We start from the raw sequence: 19558 nt of genomic DNA, 5'->3' as shown, positions 1-19558 counted from the left end.
TTATTTTCATGCACAAGCATTCTTAATTTCAAGCAAAACACATCAGCTTGTTAATATTTTAAAATTCGGACTCTTATTTGAACCAAACAGCCATGAGATGTAGTGACTTTTTCTGTCAAGATTCAAACCAGTGACTTAAAAGTGAAGGACTTCATAGTCTATTACGTATACTCTGTCCCATATCATTGAACCTGCATTAAATAATTCTATAATGCTTCCCTATTTCAATTCACCTTTACAAGCTAGGACCCAGGAATCAAAAATCAGCACCACCCAATTAGTATTGCAGAGGTATGAAATCCATATCTCGCTAGCTTAGCCGTGAACAACAACTTCCATAAGGCAATGAAATTATTATCATTTTGTCTGTGTGGACAAAGTTCCTCAGGAATTTACCAATTATTAACACCAACTATGAGTTTTAACACTTCATGGGCAGCTGTAATAGACCATAGAGGTTTAAAGAGTAAATACAGCCCTTAGCTCAAAGTAGTGAATGCCTCTTAGAGCCATGAGTGTCTAATAATGTGAGAGACAGGGGCTACTCTGAACTTTTGTTTGTGCATACGTTAAATGCAAATAACATTTTCTACTTCACTTTCATATATAGGGCTAATTAATGTTTCTAAAGTGTTTTGAAATCCTGGGATAAAAGTTACTAAGGGAAAAGGTACAGAGTATGGTTACCATTAAAGGAAAAGCTAATAAGTTAATTCTTGGTGTTCCATAGAAAACAAAGGTGTGTAATTCAATGCTCCTGTCAAATCTGGAATTGTAGTATGACGTGTTAGTACCTACAGGACTCTCTTTCCTATCCCAAGTCTAAATTATAGTCTAGGAATTCATCCAGGTACACGTCAAGTTATTAATACTGTATGCTGAATGACTCTGTTTTCTAATTAGAATCAGCTGTTAGCTGCTTTGCATTGATAATCTATGAATTAGAGAAAAAGAAGATGCAGATTTGTGTGTACTTGTATACGAGTGGTTTAAGATACTGGAAATTATTTTCCAAGGTCAGCAATTTGCATCTCATGAAGCCTGCCCCTCCAAAACACCAAGTGCATTTACAGTGCTTGGAGAAAGAGGAGGAAAATTTGTTTAATATCTTCCATGCCACTTTCTTAATAATACAATATTGATAAAAATAAAGTGCAAAAGTCAAAAGGGAAATTTAGAAGAAATCATTCTGAAATAAACTAAATCAGCAAAATTTATACAGTCCACCACTTCTATAAAGGCCCAATGTCTCCAAATGTCATGCAAACTATGGCCAAGATTCCCTGCTGTGCCTTCAAGGCAGGAAATGGGGGAGGGATGTCATTAGGTAACCAATTGGATAGGAACTCAATAAAACAAATAAAAATCTATGCTTCAAAGTGTGGAAGAGTTCACCTTTCTAGTGCTATTTTTGAGATGAAGGTTTAGCTTTTGCAGAATTTAAATATGTCAGGAAGGTCACATACACAGATACATATACGCTAATTGGGCCAGATGTGTGCCACTGCTGTACTGAGGGATAATAGAGATTTGTTTCCAGCTAGATAGATGGCAAAGAGGAAGGAATAAACTTCAAAACAAAGAAATGAAAATGGGCTCACACCAGAAATCACATATCCAAACAGGCCTACACTTTTAGGTTTTCAGAATCAGAGCCAGAATCAGACCGGTATTTTGCAAATGGTCTTTATCTATTATACAGATTATCAGGGCAAATCACAACCCTAGCTCCTAAAACTACTGATCCAGTTCTCATGGCTGAGTGAAAAATGCATGAATGGAGAAACCTGCTAAGGCCTTGTGGCAAACAAGTTTGGCACAAGTCTTGATCATCTTGACATCTACAGAGGTTTTAATACTGGCTTCAAGAGTCTCACTCTTTTCCACCAGCATTGTTCACAGCAGCTCTGCTAAGGCAGCTTTATCATCAATTGGAATCATAGGAACAGTTTTAGCTGCATTTCCTATCCCTCTGCTGTACAAACATTAAAATTAGTGGTGGAGAAAAGGTTTATCTGTCTCTAAGGGTGCGTCTACACTAGCCAGCTACTTCGAAGTAGCTGGCACAACATCGAAATAGCATGCGTCGCGTCTACACGCGTCATGCGCTATTTTGACATTGAAATTGACGTTGGGCACCGAGACGTTGAAATCGGTATTCCTGTCCAAAGACGGGAATAGCGCCCTACTTCAACATTCAGCATCGAAGTAGGGCATGTGTAGACGATCCGTTTCCCGCTCCATCGAAATAGCGGGGTCCTCCATGGCGGCCATCAGCTGAGGGGTTGAGAGATGCTCTGTCCAGCCCCTGCAGGGCTCTGTGGTCGCTGCGTGCAGCAGCCCTTAGCCCAGGGCTTCCGGCTGCTGCTGCTGCTGCAGCTGGGGGTCCATGCTGTGTGCACGGGTCTGCAACCGGTTGTCAGCTCTGTGGAACTTGTGCTGTGCAGGCCGAGTGTGTCAGGGAGGGGCCCTTTAAGGGAGTGGCTTGCTCTTGCCCCACAAGGACTAGTCCAGCCTGTGACCCTGTCTGCAGGCTTTGCTGGCCCCTTATTTTGACGGAGAGTGCTTGTGTGTGTGGATGCTCTGCATTTCCTTCTGGGGCGGCTCCTTTTGATGTTCCCTGTCGCAACTTCAACGTTGAACGTCGACAGCACCAGTCCTGGAGGACGTGTAGATGATACACGTTGAAGTAGCCTATTTCAATGTTCTTACTTCGAAATAGGCTACTTTGACGTAGCGTGCTAGTGTAGACGTAGCCTAACTGTGAGGAAAGCGTTAACTGTAATCTGTGCTGTAAAATAGCTTGTGAAAATGCTGGCTTTGCTTTGGGCCTTGGCACGCATATCAGAGATGCTACTTTAAATCTGACCACTGAGCTTCCCAGATGTGAGCAAAAGTTGACATTCTTGGCTCCAAGGACTCATCCGCTGTAAGCAGCTGCTTCCACTTTGCTCTCTCTCTCTTTCCTTCCCCTCATTTCTGGCCTCAGCTACTGCAAGTGACTACAGGTTGAACCTTTCAAGTTTGGCACCCTCATGCCTGGACAGATGTCAACTGAGAGAATTTACTGAACCATGGGAGGTCAATACTGTCTAGCACATTACCAACACTTACTTACTGGGCTCTTAGAAGACATTTAGGAGTAAAATAGAGCTAAATAACAGCACAGAACACTGAGACCGAGGAGTGGTGGCTGTAAACAAACTTTATGGAACCACAGGAAACTTGGCCACACCCATGATAAGTGATTGTCTGGCTAACTAAAATCATGCTGGATTACGGATGTTTATGAATGAGAGTTCAAGATTAGAGAGGTTCAACCTGTAACGCTAACATGCTGAACATTTGGGAAGCCTTTCCTTACCAAATGCTTTCACTCCTCATGCCAGTAGGGCACCTAGACTAGTAATTCCCAGCCTTTTCAGTAACCTGGCATGCTTCAGAATAAGAAACAGTTCCATGGCAGATACGCTTTTTTCAGCTGAATCGACTGCTCATAAATGTCACATCTGCCTATATGTAATATGGTTACAGTCTTACAAGAGAGGTTTGCAGCACAGTAGTGAACACAACAAGCTAAACAAGGTTCAGTGCATTAATGTTTCAAATCCACCACAGAATGCACTTACACAGTGAGTACAGGCATATTTTCAGAATCTGCTCAATGCCATACTAGGGATGTTGAGTAAACAAGTAACCTCTGAAAGCAGCTCTCCCTCCCTGCCACTCCATTGGAGCCAGGATGCAGCTTTTAAACCATGTCTCACCTCCAGAAGGCTCCCGTCCTCCCTCCCTCCCCTTTGCCACTTCAGGGAGTGGGGGCGGGCTCCCTGCCAGGTTGTTCAAGCTGAGAAGCAGCATTTCAGCTGCCTTGTGGTGTGAACAGTGTCCTGGGGGATCAGCATTTCCCCTTACAGTGGTTCTGCAAAGAGCCAGCATGATGGGGACGGGAACTGCTGAACCCCGCACCACCTGGGACACAGGCAGCTTTGCTGTTTGAGCCCCAGCTGGTGCAGAGTTGTCAATTCTCTCCACCCACCGAGAGCCATAACAAGGGAAAATGGAGGAAATTTCATGACACACTTGGATAGTTTTCATAGCACACCATGTGCTACAGCACACTGATTGAAAACCACTGACGAAGAGTACCCCAGGCCAGGAGGTGACAAATATGTTGCTGAGGCAGCCCTATAGCATCTGCCTAAACCCATCCATTTTGTCACCTTTAAAATAATGGGCTTTTAAAATCATGTCCGAAAATAAATGCTTTCTCAAAAGCACTTGTTTGATACTTTAGTTCACGTGATTCTCCTTTTCCATATTGATATCAGGATTCTTGTCTATTTTTCTCATCTTTTGGTTTGTGCATTCAATGAAGTCTGAATGACTGCCATAATGATCATCATTATTGAGATTATTAAAGTGAAGGTAAGAGATGATTTGATGGCAGCATATAATTACCTACACACACACAGAATATCCCTTTGATATTCATACTGATCTCAGGCAGGACACTTAGTTACTAATTGTCTTCCCTCCTCCCCGCCTTTCTGTCTCCTCTTTCACTCCCCAACCCTTTCTGTCCTATCTATCTGCTTTGTCAGTTATTATTTCAATTGTTTTTGGATATCTGTGTTAAAAAACCATCATGCCATTTCTGATACAGCACCATCTCCAGATCTGAAAAAGTGGGTCTGCCCCATGAAAGCTCATCACCTAATAAATTATTTTATTAGTCTTTAAAGTGCTACATGACTGCTTTTTTGTTTCATTAGAATATAGACTAACACAGCTGTCTCTCTGTTACTACACAGAGGCTGTGTCCACGTATGCCCCCAAAGAGGCCATTTGGAAAATGCTAATGAGGCACTGACTTGAATATGCAGCACCTCATTAGCATAGTGGCAGCTGCGTATGATTTGAAAGTGCCGCTTTCGGAACACACACCACCTGTGCAGACGGGAGACTTTCAAAAGCACCCCTGACTTCAAAAGCCCCTTCTTCCTATTTAGTTTTAGGAATAAGGGGCTTTCGAAATCAGGGGTCCTTCCAAAAGGCCCCCATCTACACAGGCGGTGTGCATTTCAAAAGCTGCACTTTCAAATCACGTGCAACTGCCATTATGCTAATGAGGCACTGCATATTCATGTCCACTGCATATTCATGTCAGTGCCTCATTAGCATCCTCTGAACTGCCTCATTAACATGTCCCCTCCTTTTGGAGGGGGCACATGCAGACACAGCCAGAGAGAAGGTACGTGGTCCTAATGGATTCTTTGTGTAGCAGACAAAGGCATAATAAAATCCCAAGCCTAGAAGATAAAGTTGAATACATACTCAGGGTCTGTGCCAGGGTTTGAGTACCTGCACTGAAGCCCACACTGTTCTATCTTCATTTCTGTTGTTACCCACGCTGGTCAGTTCAAGCTAGTGCTGGTAGATAAGCCCACGAGTAGCTTGTCTGTATAGAAATACCCTTGGGCTAGGTCTACATCAGAGTGATCTTTTGACAGAAGCTGCTGTCAGAAGATTTCCAACAAAACTTTTGTCAACAGATCTCAACCACACATGAAAGCAGATTGCTCCATTGATCCACCCTTTTGCCAGACTGCCTGGCTAGTCTCTCGACAGAGCAGCCAACTGGAAGCACAGAAGACAGGGCTGCCCAGTGACTTGAAGCCCTCTCTCAACAGAGGGTGCCCTGGAGAATCCAGATGTCTTTTTTGTTGACAGATTCTTTATTCTTGCATGGGGGAGAGGCAGAAGGCTATTGATAAAAGTGCCAAGTTCTGTTGACAAAATTAATTTTTAATGTGGACGCTCCATGGGCTTTGTCGTGAAAATGTCTGTTTTGTTGATAAAACCCTCTAGTGTAGACAGAGCCTTAGTGAGCTCAGTATCAGGGTTATTAACATCTATGGGAACACGATCATACCTATGATATCTTCAGCTAAGATTACATACCTGAATACAACCCAGATTGGAAGGTGGGTCCATGAAATTTACGGTATCTCAGTCATTCATTCCTCTGTGTACAATATTAACAACCCACAGCCAAAGAGAAAACAAAGACTTTGGGCTAAATTATGTACTAGTTTACATCTTGCAAATCAGTTGAGATACTTTAGATTTACTCCGCTATGAACAAAAGCAGAATTTAACCCCTGAAGCCTAGATTTGGAGCACACTATAGAGAACATATCCTCAACTAAAGGGTTTGGATTTCAGGGATAGTTCAGAGAGGTGACACATACCTCTCAGGAAACTCAGAGAAGACAGTATCAATCATGAAATCAAAACTCACCCCTTGCTGCATGCTGTCGTTGGCTCGGTCTGTAATTTCAGAGACCATGAGTAAGGCAGCTGAGGGTGAAGAAACAAAGAGAGGCAAGAAGCATATGAGAGGTTAGAAGAAGCAATCTTTATCCCACCTTTTTATGAATACATCTTTTAAAGAAATTTTTTGGCTAAGATGCCCATAACAACTAGGACCGCAAACAGTCCTACTTGCTTTCTGCATCAGATTTCCTCTTTCCTTTCCTTTGTTTCCATTTCACTATAATTTCATGAGCCAAGCTTGCTCCTAACAAAAAAGCTTATGGGATCACCTTTAAGTTCTTTGGAATTTCACCAAATCATCTCGTGACACACTTACTAATTGCAGTTTTTTCTAATCATAGTGGGTTTAGCTTATGGCTAATGCTTTCAATGGTGGGCCAAGTTCTGATCTCAGTTATATACAGTGTCAATCAGGAACAGGGTTGCCAATTGCTGAAGATTATTTTTGTGGACAGAACAAAAAAAAATGGCCAAACTTTTTTATGGTCACATTCTTGTGTAATATAAAGATGGTTCAAAAGGACAAAAGTGAACAATATTCAGTGTTTTTATTCATACTTCACACCAGCAATGTTGTTATGATAGTTTAACCTACTTATTTAGTCACATGCTCTAGTTTACGATCATACGGTACAGCAGCCGCACTGTCAAACATTGCTTTAATAATTTTTCCAGATCCATTTTTGACTGTAATACATTGCTCTGTTAATGATAATTTATATGTTTGGCCCTGTACAAACACAAAAAGATATGGTCTCTGTTCACAGTGTTTATACTGGAGAGTCAGCCTCCCCTAAATTAGCAGTGAGACCTCAGAAAGACTATGCCATCACAGCTTGGGCTACAGTCATACGCTCTCAGGACTGACCTCCCTGGTAGTTATTTAAAATACTAAATACAAGTTTTTCTTATATCCATTTGAAATTACCTTGTGTGTCTTCATACTCTGCAGAGTCAGGACAAAGGTTATTCAAATAATCTGTAGGAAACAATCAGATGTAGAACATCCAGTAAATTCTCCAATAATTGAAGTTTGGTTTAACTAGCTGAAACACATGACCACAGTATCCTACAATCCTTTACTCTTTTATAAAATTACCGGGAGAGAAAGCAAAGTGAGGTCTAGGTTGGTTTAATTTCCTTCCAAATTTAAATCTTGCTTTTTTTTTTCTTTACTGAGTTTTGTTTTGATATTTTGGGTTCATTTAAACCTGAGAAGCAAAGCAAACCATGAAAGTTGTAAACACTCGGTAACTGGAGCTGTTTTAAATGTTTCCTTGTTTCTCAGCCAAGAGAAGCTACTGAGTATGACACGGTTTGATTAATATGTGGTCTTCTGGTGGACATTTTCTCTCTTCCCATTTGAATGCACGGTCGTAGATATAATTACTGATTTCTTATGTTAATAGGAAATGGACTATGTGGACACAGTAGAGCAATTCAGTATTTCAATGTTCCAGTGTTTTGGACAGAGAATTTCAGTAACGGTCACTGGAGCTAAATTAAAATCTGGAAATAGATTCAGTAAACTATATACAATAGAAATCTTACTTAAAGTCCAATCTTGCAAATCTTGTCACACACAAATAGTTCCACTGGCTTGAGTTGGGCTACTCCTATGAGTAAGGGTATTTCTCTCTGTCTAGAGCCTTATATGGCCCTCATCACTATAGTAGCTGAGTGCTTTTATTTATTAAATTAGCCCTTTGATTAATGCAAGCTCCCAGATTTCACATGTAAGAATCAGGTCTCTATACCAAAGCACAACCTGGGTCATGGAACCCCCACTCCTCTCCTCTCCTCTCCTCAGTCTCCCTATTCATGAGTTCATTTCGTCCTGGCACTTCCACACCTCTTAATTGTACTGGTACTTATCTGTATTCTGGAAGGTTAAGAGGAGTCTGCTACTGTGCTTTTCAAAGCATAGTCTGACAGGTAGGTAATGTGCTGTGTTGACATAGTATTTACCCTTTCCCAGATGCACTTGGCTAGAGATGTTTCACTGAGATGAGAAATTCCTTTTGGTTGTAGAACAGTGTTTGGCAACCAGTGTTGAGATTAAATACCCTTCCTTTTTTGGATAGAAACAGCTAGGTATAAATTCAAGAGCCTGTGTATTTTATTTTTGCACTATACAGAGAAATTGAATGACTTTGCTTTAAAAAAGCCCTGCTTGTTCTACCATCTGAATGAGGGCATGTGCTAGCATCTATGAACTTTTCCAAACTAGGTGTACTATTGTAGCCACCCCTTGTTTAGAATGTCTTTCAATGTCTATTCAGTACCTTGTATCTCCATGCAGCAGCCATCCTGGGTGATATACAAGCATTGTTTTTTGCCAGTTGAGTGCAATGCTGGGAACAAATTTGGGTGAACCAGTGCTGTCTACAATAGTTTCTTCCAAGCATGAATGGGAAACCAAAAGCATTGCATCTGCACTGGCTCTCCTAATTTTATCAGAGGGGTAGTTGTATTAGTCTGTATCTGCAAAAACAGTGTGAAGTCCTGTGGCATCTTATAGACTAACATATTTTGGAGCATAAGCTTTCATGAGCAAAGACCCATTCCTCAAATGCAAAGATTGCATTGCATCTGACGAAGCAGGTCTTTGCCCACAAAAGCTTATGCTCCAAAATATCTGTTAGTCTACAAGGTGCCAACGGAATTCTCATAACTTTTGCTAATTTTAGCTGACAGCGTAGTTCCTCGTGTTTGGTAATTCCCCTAAAGCTCTAAAGACAAAGCAAGAAAGTTAAATATTGCATGCAACTGGTGTTTCTTCCCATTGCTCTAAAACTTTTCTGTTCTCCACAACCCTGGCCAGCCATCTACATAAGTTCCCAACATGCTGCATGAAAGATGTGTCTCTTCTGTAGCAAATTTAGAAATGTTTTGATCTTGCTGACCTGTGAGCAGCAGACGATACTGGAATATGCGTTGCACCATTTTCAAAAATTGGTGTTTCACACTCATGGGGCTGCCACCAGGTTTCTGCTGTCCTCAAGAGAAGATGGAAAACACAGTTGTCAGTGCTCTCTAGACTGAGTCCTGGATTATGATCTCACATGTATTATGCACCCCCTGGAAAATCTACCATGGTGAATACATGCACAAGTGTTTCTGAGCTGTTCCCAATTTATCCATTTAGCTGCATCATATATCAGAGCTTAGATTAGAATATTCATTATTATAAAGAACCAGTATGGAGAAATCATCATTCTATAGTAGCATTCATATTCCATACCACATCATACTTCAGAGTTAGGGTATATTTACACAGCAGCCTTATTCTGAAATAAACTATTCCATAATAGCTTATTTTAAACTAACACTGCTACACACAAAAGTGCACTTTGAAATAGCACTTAGCTATTTTGAAATAAATCATCTAAACACATAAGCGGTGTTTACACTAGTCCCCTCCTTTCAGAGGGGGCAGGTTGATGAGGCAGTTTCAAAGATGCTAATGAGGTGCTGACATGAACATGCAGTGCCTCATTAGCATAATGGCAGCCATGCGCGATTTGAAAGTGCCACTTTTGGAATGCCGCCACTTGTGTAAGCGGGGGCCTTTTGAAAGGACCCCCAACTGGAAAGCCCCTTCTTCCTATTTGGAAAGGGCAGATGAGAACTCCCTGAGCACAAAGGAGAGACAAAGCAGCCGCAGAGTTGTTGCTTGGAGAAACCTGCAGCAGTCAGAAGGTACCTCAGGTCCTAGGGCTACGTCTACACTATATTGATTTTGTAATGTTGGATTTTATAAACTTGAATTTGACTATCCTCATCTCCCCATGTGCTCCTCACAAAGTCAACTTATTGCTTCCATGCTGAATCGGCAAACATTGACTGTTGCAGCACTGCATTGTGGGAACCTATTCCACAGTTCCCTCATTCCCATAGCATTCTGGGTATGTTTGCTGGTATTTGACATCATCTTCCCACATTGCATTGCCCTCATTCCCCTCCTGTGGTAAGCAAACATCTATTTTTTCCAGTTGGAAAGAAGGCAAAGTAGGGCATCAACAAAGATGGCAAAGTTAACAGAAATTTCTTTCTTCTGTAAATGAATTATTGAGTAACAGAGAGATAGCCGTGCTAGTGTATATACTATCAAAACAAAAAAGCAGTCCAGTACCACTTTAAAGACTAACAAAATAATTTATTAGGTGATGAGCTTTCGTGGGACAGACCCACTTCCTCAGATCATAGCCATACCAGAACAGACTCAATATTTAAGGCACAGAGAACCAAAAATAGTAATCAGAGTTGACAAATCAGAAAATATTATCAAGGTGAGCAAATCAGAGAGTAGAGAGGCAGAAAGGGGCGGGGGGGGAGTCATGAATTAGATAAAGCCAAGTACATATAGGAGCCCCTATAATGACCTAGAAAATTCCCATCCTGGATCAAACCTCGTGTTGATGTGTTGAATTTGAATATAAGAGAGAGTTCAGCAGCCTCTCTTTCCTTACTGCTGTGAAAATTCCTCTTCAGTAAGATGCAAACTTTCAGGTCATTAAGAGAATGTCCCACTCCATTAAAGTGCTGACTGACAGGTTTGTGAATCAGGAGTGTTTTTATGTCTGTTGTATGCCCATTAATTCTTTGTCTAAGAGAGTTTGAAGTCTGTCCAATATACAAAGCACCTGGGCATTGTTGGCATATAATGGCATATATGATGTTAGCTGAGGAACATGAGAATGTGCCCGTGATTCTGTGAATAACCTGGTTAGGTCCAGTGGTGGTATCTCCAGAATAGATATGTGGAAAAAGTTGGCAATGGGCCTTGTTGCAAGGAAAAGTTCCAGGACTGGTGTTCCTGCGGTACAGACTGTGGTTGTTGGTGAGAATCCTCATAAGGTTGGGAGGTTGTCTGTAGGAGAGAATAGGTCTGTCACCTAGGGCCTTCTGGAGTGTGGCATCCTGATTAAGGATAGGTTGTAGGTCTTTAATAAGGAATTGCAGTGGTTTGAGTGGAGTGTGTAGGTAAGTATAGTGATCAGTGGGTTTCCGGTAACTAGCTTCCATCCTTCACACACAGCTAGATCCATTGTTTACAGTCAAGCCCTTAGGTACAATCGCATTTGCTCTGATCCTACTGACAGAGACCGAAAACTACGAGATCTTTACCAAATATTCATAAACCTCAATTACCCACCAGAGGAAATTAAAAAAACAAATCGACAGGGCCAGAAGAATACCCAGAGACCAGCTACTCCAAGATAGGCCCAAAAAAGCCAAGAACAGGACACCACTGGTCGTTACCTACAACCCCCAACTCAAACTACTGCAATGCATAATTAAAGACCTACAACCTATCCTTAATCAGTATGCCACACTCCAGAAGGCCCTTGGTGACAGGCCTGTTCTCTCCTGCAGACAACCTCCCAACTTTATGAGGATTCTCACCAACAACCACAGTCTGTACCGCAGGAACACCGGTCCTAGAACTTTTCCTTGCAACAGGGCCCGTTGCCAGCTTTGTCCACATATCTGTTCTGGAGATACCATCACTGGACTAACCAAGTTGTTCACAAAATCACGGGCACATTCTCATGTTCCTCAGCTAACATCATATATGCCATCATGTGCCAACAATGCCCAGGTGCTTTGTACATTAGACAGACTTCAAATTCTCTTAGACCAAGTATTAATGGGCATAAAACAGACATAAAAACACTCCTGATTCACAAACCTGTCAGCGAGCACTTTACTGGAGTAGGCCATTCTGTTAATGACCTGAAAGTCTGTGTCTTACTGAAGAGGAATTTTCACAACAGTTTGGAAAGCGGCGCTGCTGAACTCTCTTCTATATTCAAATTCAACACATTAACAAGAGGTTTGATCCAGGATGAGAATTTTGTAGGTCATTATAGGGGCTCTTATATATACTTGGCTTTAGCTAATTCTTGACTCCCCCTGCCCGCCCCTTTCTGCCTCTCTACTCTCTGATTTGCTCACCTTGATAGTATTTTTCTGATTTGTCAACTCTGATTACTATTTTTGGTTCTCTGTGCCTTAAATATTGAGTCTGTTTTGGTATGGCTATGATCTGAAGAAGTGGGTCTGTCCCACGAGAGCTCATCACCTAATAAATTATTTTGTTAGTCTTTAAAGTGATACTGGACTGTTTTTTTCTTTTGAATTATCAAGGATTTCATGAAAATCAGCAAGTGTGTGTCTCCTCAACTGGCCATCCGCTGACTGTCCCCTCTCCCTTGATTGCATCTGATCCCTGAAAATAACAAAGGGACAATGAAAACCATGAAGAAGGAGCACATAGTAAAGAATTGCTCAGGAAGATTTGGAAAAAAGAGTTGCTGAGGAAAGGGTTTTTGGGTTCCTAGTCCACTATACAGTTTCTGTGCACAGTCTGTGTTCTCAACTGGCTGTCCACTGACTGTCCCTGCTCCCTTGATTGTATCTGGTCCTTGAAAATAACACAGGGACAATGAAAAGCATGAAGAAAGAGTTGACAGTAAAGTTTTTGAAAAAAGAGAGTTGCTCAGGGCAGGGTATTTGGCTTCCCAGTTCATTATTCAGCTTCTTTGCACAGTCTGTATTCTCAAATGGCCCATCACCCACTCTTCTCTGTGTGAAGGGATGCAAAGTTAAAAGAAAGAGTATAGAAAAGGCTAGTAAAAAAGATTTTTGTCTTCCTTCTGTACAACACATAAATTGCCAACACAGGGGAAAATCCTAGCCACTTCTTCCCAGACTAGTGCCCCCCATTTTGTAAATGCAACCTGCATTCTTTGTTCCCCAATGCATACATTTCTATTTAGGTGAATACTGTTTGCTTGTGTCCTGTTTACCTTCTGAATCAGCTATCTATCTTTTTCTCTATTTACCATTCCCCCAATATTTCTGTCATCTGCAAAGAGTTGATGTTTTCTTCCAGGTCATTGATTGAAATGTTAAATAGCATAAGGCCAAGAACTGATCTCTGAGGGACCCCACTGGAAACACTACTGCTTGTTGATAACTCCCCTTTTACATTACATTTTGAAACCAATTAGTTATCCAGCTTTTAATCCATTCAATGTGTGCCATGTTCATTTTATATTGTTTTAGTTTTGTTAATCAAAATGCTGCGTAGTACCAAATCAAATATTTTACAGAATTCTAAACAATGTCAACACTTCAAAACAATAGTACCTTTGTCAGTCAAACTCATAATTTCACAGATACAAGTTACTTTGCCAGGATCTATTTTCCATGAACCTATGTTGATTCTCATTAATTACTTTACTGTCCTTTAATTCTTTATTAATTGAGTTATGTATCAGGTGCTCCATCATCTTGCCCAGGATTGACATCAGACTGGCAAGCTTATAATTACCTAGGTCATTCCATTTACCCTCTTTAAAAATTGGCACATTAGCTTTTTCACAGTCCTCTGGAACTTCTGCAGTGATCCAGGATTTACTGAAAATCATTATTAATAGTCCAGTAATCTTTCAACCAAGGAAACCTAATCAAGTTCACTGATGTATCTAGGCTGACTCTAATGGCTCATAAGTATTATCTGGCATCTGGCTCTTCAATAGCTTTGCATAACTCAGGCTACCTTGGTTATGGCTAGAACTATTACTCCTTCCCATGTAAAACCCACCACGGAGGTACAGATATTTCTGCGCATATTTTGCAACTGCAACCCTCATCCTGTTCTTTTAAAAATAGGTACCTAAATCAGTGACAACTTCAAACATATGTACCAGCTTAAAAATCAGTGGAAAAACCCCTTCACCTTTCTTCCTTTTTTAAATGCACAATTAGTTTAATGATTATTTATTCCTCTCGTTACACAGTTACGAGTGAACAGAAGCCCCAGGATAGCAACAGCACAGTACACGCCCGTGCTTGGATTTATGACTCAAATCAAAATCCTATTAACTTTGATTGTAGCTGAACTGTGAAGCAATACACCAGTGAAAAGAGTTAATGCTGAAGCTCTTATCCCTTGCTTTGTACCAGGAGGTCAGGTCCCCCTCTGAGATTGCTCTGCTTCTGCTTCTAGGGGCATTGGGATGATGGCAAAGGGGATAGTCAGAATAATTTGGAAAACTCCAAAGTCAGCTTGAAAAGAAAACAAATGAACTGTTTAATTCTCCAGACAATATGGGCTCTGCTGGCTTCATAAGGTAGGAGGACAGACTGATAAATATCGACAGCAGTGGGAGGAGCAGTAAGAGGCTCTTTAAAATGTAACAAAATACAGTTTTAGCGAGAAGGAGGAGAAGAGATATGGAGGGGTAGAGAAGAGAAGGGATGATAATGATGACAATATGTATCTTGTTATACAATTATATGTTATAATTGTATAATAATATATACAGATTCAAAGAGCTTTAAATAAGCTAATTGATGAATGGGGAGAGAAAAAAGATGGCTAAGGTGGATTCCACCAGTACACTCATGAGCAAGCATATTCAGACATACTTGTGTGAACACAGAGAGAGAGAGAAAGGGAGACATTTTATTACGTGTCTCGTCAGAGTGTGTTTTGCAAGGAATGATTAAGATTCTTCCTCCATGCCCTCTCTGAAGGCTGATGAAGTTGCAGACAGGAATATCTTGAGACAGTAATGAGGTGCAACTATAAATTAACACAAGCAGAGAAATGAAGAGGGACCTCACCTCAAACGCCCGGATGACAGTAGCTAGCTGGGAAGATTTAAGGCAGCTTTCATCTAGCAAAGCCAAATTCCTATCAAACTGCATAATGTATGCTGTGTGGTGATTGAACCTTGATTTTCTTGAGAGAAAAACATCGGCCACTTTCTGGTGTTCCTCCCTAAAGCCACAAAAAGAGAACAATTCAATAAATAACAAAAATAAATGCCTCATTTCACTGTGGTTACACACGTTCTGTTTATCAGTCCCACACCTGCTAGTGCCATTTTGAGCACTCACTAAAGGCATAGGTTTAATTTTCAGGCCAAAACCACACTGAAGTGCTGGGCAGTGGATATGTTGTGGAAGAATAGATCTTGTCTGGCACCTGTCCCCTTTCTGTATCTTCCTACAACAGCTATCTACATATATGCTAGGAAGAACGTCTTCTTTATTGGTTCACATAGCTCATATTTCTGTAAGCAAGCTTTGCAACTCCTCCAGAGTGAACAAGAAGCTTTGCTCTGATTGCAGGGGCAAGTGGGAGAATATCTCCATCCTCAGATTCCCTTCATTCACAGCTCCCTCTCCTTATAACTGCTTGTCTAGGCACATGATTTAATTATTTATTGAAGGTGAATTATCCACAGGGAGAGAGTCAGCCAAAAAGAGCATTGCACATAACAGGGTACTGTATTGGGCTGCCACTGAGCAATGGCCATAGGATGTCAGAGTAACAGATTGCGGGGGTGGGTTTAAACAGTGGCCTTGGGAATTTCAGTTTGATCAAGAATACAACACAGGGGATGGCCAGCAGCCCTGGAGAAACAGAGCACATACTTCTAGGTGCGAGGATTCAGGGGCCTGTTTACTCTTCAAAGTCAGAAGCCAGTGTACATTTTCAGATTTTCACTACACATATATTAAAGGGTCAAGGAATGCCTACAACAGCTAAAAGGACTGGGAACTCACATTTTGTAATAACTTATTTAGCATAGTCAATTAAGGAATTGTTTTCAACCTCACTGTTGTTTACCATAGTGTTTCTCAACGTTTTTTTTAAATAAAATACCTCTTTAAAAAATTCTAAGTACCCCAAGACTCCGCTTGCATACCCATAAGGGTACTTGTTCCACCAGCTGAGAAACATTGTCCTAAGGTGTCTTCAAACAAGTGCTATTCAACCTTTCCAGATTACTGTACCTTTTTCAGGAGTAAGATTTGTTTTGCATACCACCAGCATACACCTCACTTAAAATTTACTTACAGAATCATGCAAAAATATCACTTGCTGACTTTCTACAATCTTGACTGTGTCTACACTAGCACCCCTCTTTTTGAAAGGGGGATGCTAATGAAACACATCGGGGATATACTAATGAGGTGCTGCAATGAATATGTAGCACCTCATTAGCATACTGGCAGCCACAGCACTTGGTTATAGGAATAAGGGGATTTTGACATCTGCAGGGTCCCTTTGAAAAGGACCCCGTGTAGATGAGCTGCTTGTGATCGAAAGTGGCACTTTCAAAGTGCTGCGGCCGCCATTATGCTAATGAGGTGCCACATATTCATTGCAGTGCCTCATAAGCATATCCTGATGTGTCTCATTCGCATCCCCCATTCGAAAGGAGAGTGGTAGTGTAGACATAGCCTTTATGAAATAAAATAATTGGAATACAAATATTGTACTTACATATTACTGTAAGGCATATGAAGCAGTAGAAACAAATCATTGTATGAATGAACTTTTAGATTGTACTGACTTTACTCGTCGTTTTTATGTAGCCTGTTGTAAAGTTAGACAATTATCTAGATGAATTGATGTGCCCTCTGGAAGACTTTGGTGTATCCACAAGGGTACATGTATCCCTGGTTGAGAAACACTGGAACTGAAGTTAATCCTGTTCAGAGGCTTGTCCCAGTTAGTTGATGCATTTTAGTTTGGAAGTGTCTCTCAGACTGGGACCTGTCTTGCTTAAAAAATTTGCTTTAGCACTGAAAAAGACTTTTTCTAGGCAAGACAAAGACTTGCTTTATCTTGTTAAAATTTAGTCCAGCTAGGGCAGTTTGTTTAGGGAGAGACCCTCAGCAGACTTGAAAGATGTCCTTAGGCTGAAAACTCAGCCCACACCAAAGCTTGTTCAAATGCAGAGTGGGTTTCCTTTAACTGGAAGCTATAATATTATGAAATTGCTATAAGAATTGCTCTAATTTATTTCAATGTCTGTGAGATCTAAAATTAAAAAGTATTTTCCTATATTAACACTTCTGAAGGTTTTTTTCTGTATGTTCCCTTTTCTTTGTATTTTAGTCTATGACTCATTGTTCACAGACATTGGATAGCTTTGTGACAGTCACCTAGGGGACTCAACCAGATTGGGGCTTCAGGGGGGCTAGGAACTGTATACACACTGCTTTGTGGGTCTGCTTAGGAGTCCTGGGCTGTATTGAATGGTTTATCATGGAAGGATGTCCAGAGCACTAAAATATTTGTATTTTTGGCAGGTAAAACAACAATACAGCAACATGGCACAGACAACAAAATTCAGTCTCTCAACCTTACAGTGTCCCTGTAAGTTTAGCTCCCTCAGCTTTTGCACCATCCCTGTTAAGGATGTTTAGCTTCTTCTTTTCTTTCTTCTGCTGTAATCTTAACCTTGTTGTCAGTACTTCTTGCAATAAGGGAAAATTAAGGTATTTTAAATACACTGAGGATTAGATGAGACCATTAATGTGCCACTTACCAGTTGATGACTCTTTCCTCCAGCTCTCCAAGTATCTCCTGGTGAAGTTTGTAGATTTCAGGGATCTCACACAAGCTCTGCTTGAGCTTCACCTCCTCCCTGTCATCGGCATCCTCATTCCCTAGCTCTTTTAAGACCACCTCATAGAAATCCTGTGAATACATCACGTGTTACACAGCAGCTAAGGCAACAGATCAAAGGTTTTTTATGACACTTAAACTATTACTTATTTTTCCCTCAAATTCCAAAATGTATTTACAAACAGTCAGGAAACAACATACAATTCATCAGGACATGAGAATTACAAGATACACTATAAATACTAGTATATTATGGCCAAAAGGGGAATGAGAACATAGGATGCATTTTCCTTCACTAATTAATTTCACAGTTACTGTAAATTTCAGGATAAAGTCCATAGTACCAAGAATTCAAAATAGTAAATATAAAAAACAACTCCAACCACCTTGCTTCCAAACCCATCAGATTATTTAAAAACATAAATTTGGGCATATTTTGCTTTCTGGGTTTTGAGCCTTTAGATTGCAGTTGGGTCACATGAGCCGTGTCTACACGTGCATGCTACTTCGAAGTAGCGGCACTAACTTCGAAATAGCACCCGTCACGGCTACACGTGTCGGGCGCTATTTCGAAGTTAACATCGACGTTAGGCGGCGAGACGTCGAACCCGCTAACCCCATGAGGGGATGGGAATAGCGCTCTACTTCGATGTTCAACGTCGAAGTAGGGACTGTGTAGTCGTTGCGCATCCCGCAACATCGAAATTGCGGGGTCCGCCATGGCGGCCATCAGCTGAGGGGTTGAGAGACGCTCTCTCTCCAGCCCCTGCGGGGCTCTATGGTCATCGTGGGCAGCAGCCCTTAGCCCAGGGCTTCTGGCTGCTGCTGCTGCAGCTGGGGATCCATGCTGCATGCACAGGGTCTGCAACCAGTTGTCGGCTCTGTGGATCTTGTGTTGTTTAGTGCAAGTGTGTCTGGGAGGGGCCCTTTAAGGGAGCGGCTTGCTGTTGAGTCCGCCCTGTGAGCCTGTCTGCAGCTGTGCCTGGCACCCTTATTTCGATGTGTGCTACTTTGGCGTGTAGACGTTCCCTCGCTGCGCCTATTTCGATGTGGTGCTGGGCAACGTCGATGTTGAACGTCGACGTTGCCAGCCCTGGGGGACGTGTAGACGTTATTCATCGAAATAGGCTATTTCGATGTTGCTACATCGAAATAAGCTACTTCGAAGTAGGCTTCACGTGTAGACGTAGCCATGTTCAGGCATTTTTTCATCTAGAAATGTCAAAGGAAGATGTGACATTTGCATAATCCCATGAGTTCAGCAGCTGGGGCTTTATGGAAAACATCAAATATTGCAAGGCTTCTCATAAAAATTCCAAGAAGTGGCAACCCTGCTGATTCCTAATGTGCAGAGGGAAGGATGGAGGAGATACAAATTGAGCAACAGAACCAATCACTTTTAATCTGAAATCTAATGTAACTCAGACCTACTTTTCAATAATAATAGCTAATAATAAATTCATATAATTGGAAAAATACCTTTAATATGAATAGGGTTTAAATACTATATACACACATAGGAATAATTTCTCCAGAACTCAAAAGCAGCCCCTTCTAGTGCGGTGTGTGACAGCTGTTTTAACAGCACACTGCCAAATTGTCCAACAGTTTAGCACTAGAGTAGGAGAATCACACATCCAACTGAAACAGCAGGGATTTACAGTAGGAGAGGTGGTCAGAACAGCCATGGTAACAAACTTATGCAATTGTAAAATATGGCATAGAATCAGTTAGCACTACCTTCACAAAAAATTTGACTTTGAAATATACACAGGT

At 41.2% G+C, this 19558-nt stretch overlaps 1 protein-coding gene across 4 annotated transcripts in view; it reads right to left on the bottom strand.

Moving 5' to 3' along the window:
- The window catches only part of FGD5 (FYVE, RhoGEF and PH domain containing 5), a 174293-nt gene that overhangs the window by 42259 nt on the left and 112476 nt on the right, over positions 1-19558 (bottom strand). For 3 of the 4 annotated variants that reach the window (XM_075004989.1, XM_075004988.1, XM_075004986.1), the window contains 5 exons: positions 17703-17854; positions 14980-15136; positions 9246-9333; positions 7268-7318; positions 6305-6363 (listed from right to left, as the gene is read on the bottom strand). In XM_075004989.1, coding sequence (XP_074861090.1) covers positions 6305-6363; positions 7268-7318; positions 9246-9333; positions 14980-15136; positions 17703-17854 — 507 coding nt within the window. The remainder of the gene's footprint in view (positions 1-6304; positions 6364-7267; positions 7319-9245; positions 9334-14979; positions 15137-17702; positions 17855-19558) is intronic. The other variant, XM_075004987.1, reaches the window with a different exon arrangement.

Source organism: Carettochelys insculpta, chromosome 11, assembly GCF_033958435.1.
Source record: "Carettochelys insculpta isolate YL-2023 chromosome 11, ASM3395843v1, whole genome shotgun sequence".
Lineage (NCBI taxonomy): Eukaryota > Metazoa > Chordata > Testudines > Carettochelyidae > Carettochelys > Carettochelys insculpta.
This window is presented reverse-complemented; position numbering and strand designations above follow the sequence as displayed.